Raw genomic sequence first — 1128 nt, 5'->3', positions numbered from 1 at the left:
GAGGAGTGGCGAGATCAGGGCTAGGCTGGGAATGTCGAAGGATTGCCTGTGGCAGACAGATCTGATTGAACCAGATCAGTTCCAAGCAAACCTCCTCAGTCAGGACAATTATCAAAATAGAGATTGCACATCACCCGGGGGAGGGGAGGCAGGGAGGGACACACACAAGTCTGCACTGCCTGCGAAGACACAGGCTCCCTTTTTTTTATTGCTCTCCCAGCACAAAATAATTCCTTCTTGCCTCACAAATAATTGTCAAGTCGGAATTAAAGAGGGCTGAGATTGGAGGGGGTTTATTCTTGGGGGGGGCGTATGGATGGGATGGGGAGGATGGGGGTTAAAAAGAGGGAGGGGGGGGGGATGTTACCCAAAGGGCAGAGGAAAGGGGGAGGGGGGTAAGGGAGAGGAGGTGTGGTGTGGCGGGGGAGGGTCAGTGGCCTCCTACACCTGGGAAATGAGCTGCATGTTGAAGCTGGGCGACCGGGACTGTTTGGTGAGAGGTGCCCCCGGGGAGAGCAGCTCCTTGGCCTCGGCAGCCCGGCCCAGCCGCTCCTCCTGCAGGCTGATGGTGGAGAAACGGTTGGAGTTACTGTGCACCAGGTTGGAGGTGCCGTCCTGCGCCTGGCTCCCATTCGCCCGCTCGAAGGACCTGGTGGAGGAGGTGCTGGCCGTCCGCACAAGCCCAGCGGCAGCGGCCGGTGGCAGGTGTCTCTTGGCCGGACCAAGATCCATGGTGTCGGCGGCGGAGCGGGTCGGGCACAGCTTTCTGCTGCCAGGGTCCCGGCTAGACTCGGCTGCTCCCTCAGCCCTCAGCAGCAGCAGCGCCTGATCCCGGGGGCCCTTCTTCAGGCTGCTCTTGGAGCCGCTGGGCTGGCTAATACTGGAGGCCCCCGATGAGAATCCCTCATCGGCGTCAGTCAGCTGGATGGTGTCCTCCCCACCCGCAGCACCGTGTTGATCTGAGGAACGAGAGAAACACAAGGCAGCAGCTTCAGGCCCTAGTCACTCTCAAGTAGCAGCACAGCAGCTTCCCAGGCAGAGCAAGAAAGATGCAAACTCCCAAACTCTACAATCTCAGAAACACACACACGCTCCACTGTCCCCAAACGATCACTCACACACACGCTC

General features: G+C 59.5%; 1 protein-coding gene across 2 annotated transcripts in view; it reads right to left on the bottom strand.

Moving 5' to 3' along the window:
• LOC109923183 (protein FAM126B) overlaps positions 1-1128 on the bottom strand; it is a 40487-nt gene continuing 39359 nt past the window's right edge. For both annotated transcript variants that reach the window (XM_048599003.1, XM_048599002.1), the window contains exon 11: positions 1-959. In XM_048599003.1, the coding sequence (XP_048454960.1) occupies positions 442-959 (518 nt within the window). In that variant the 3' untranslated portion in view covers positions 1-441. The remainder of the gene's footprint in view (positions 960-1128) is intronic.

This window comes from Rhincodon typus, chromosome 7 (genome assembly GCF_021869965.1).
Source record: "Rhincodon typus isolate 14 chromosome 7, sRhiTyp1.1, whole genome shotgun sequence".
In the NCBI taxonomy this organism is placed as follows: Eukaryota; Metazoa; Chordata; class Chondrichthyes; order Orectolobiformes; family Rhincodontidae; genus Rhincodon; species Rhincodon typus.
The sequence above is the reverse complement of the archived record's forward strand: the minus strand, read 5'-3'. Positions and strand labels throughout refer to the sequence as shown.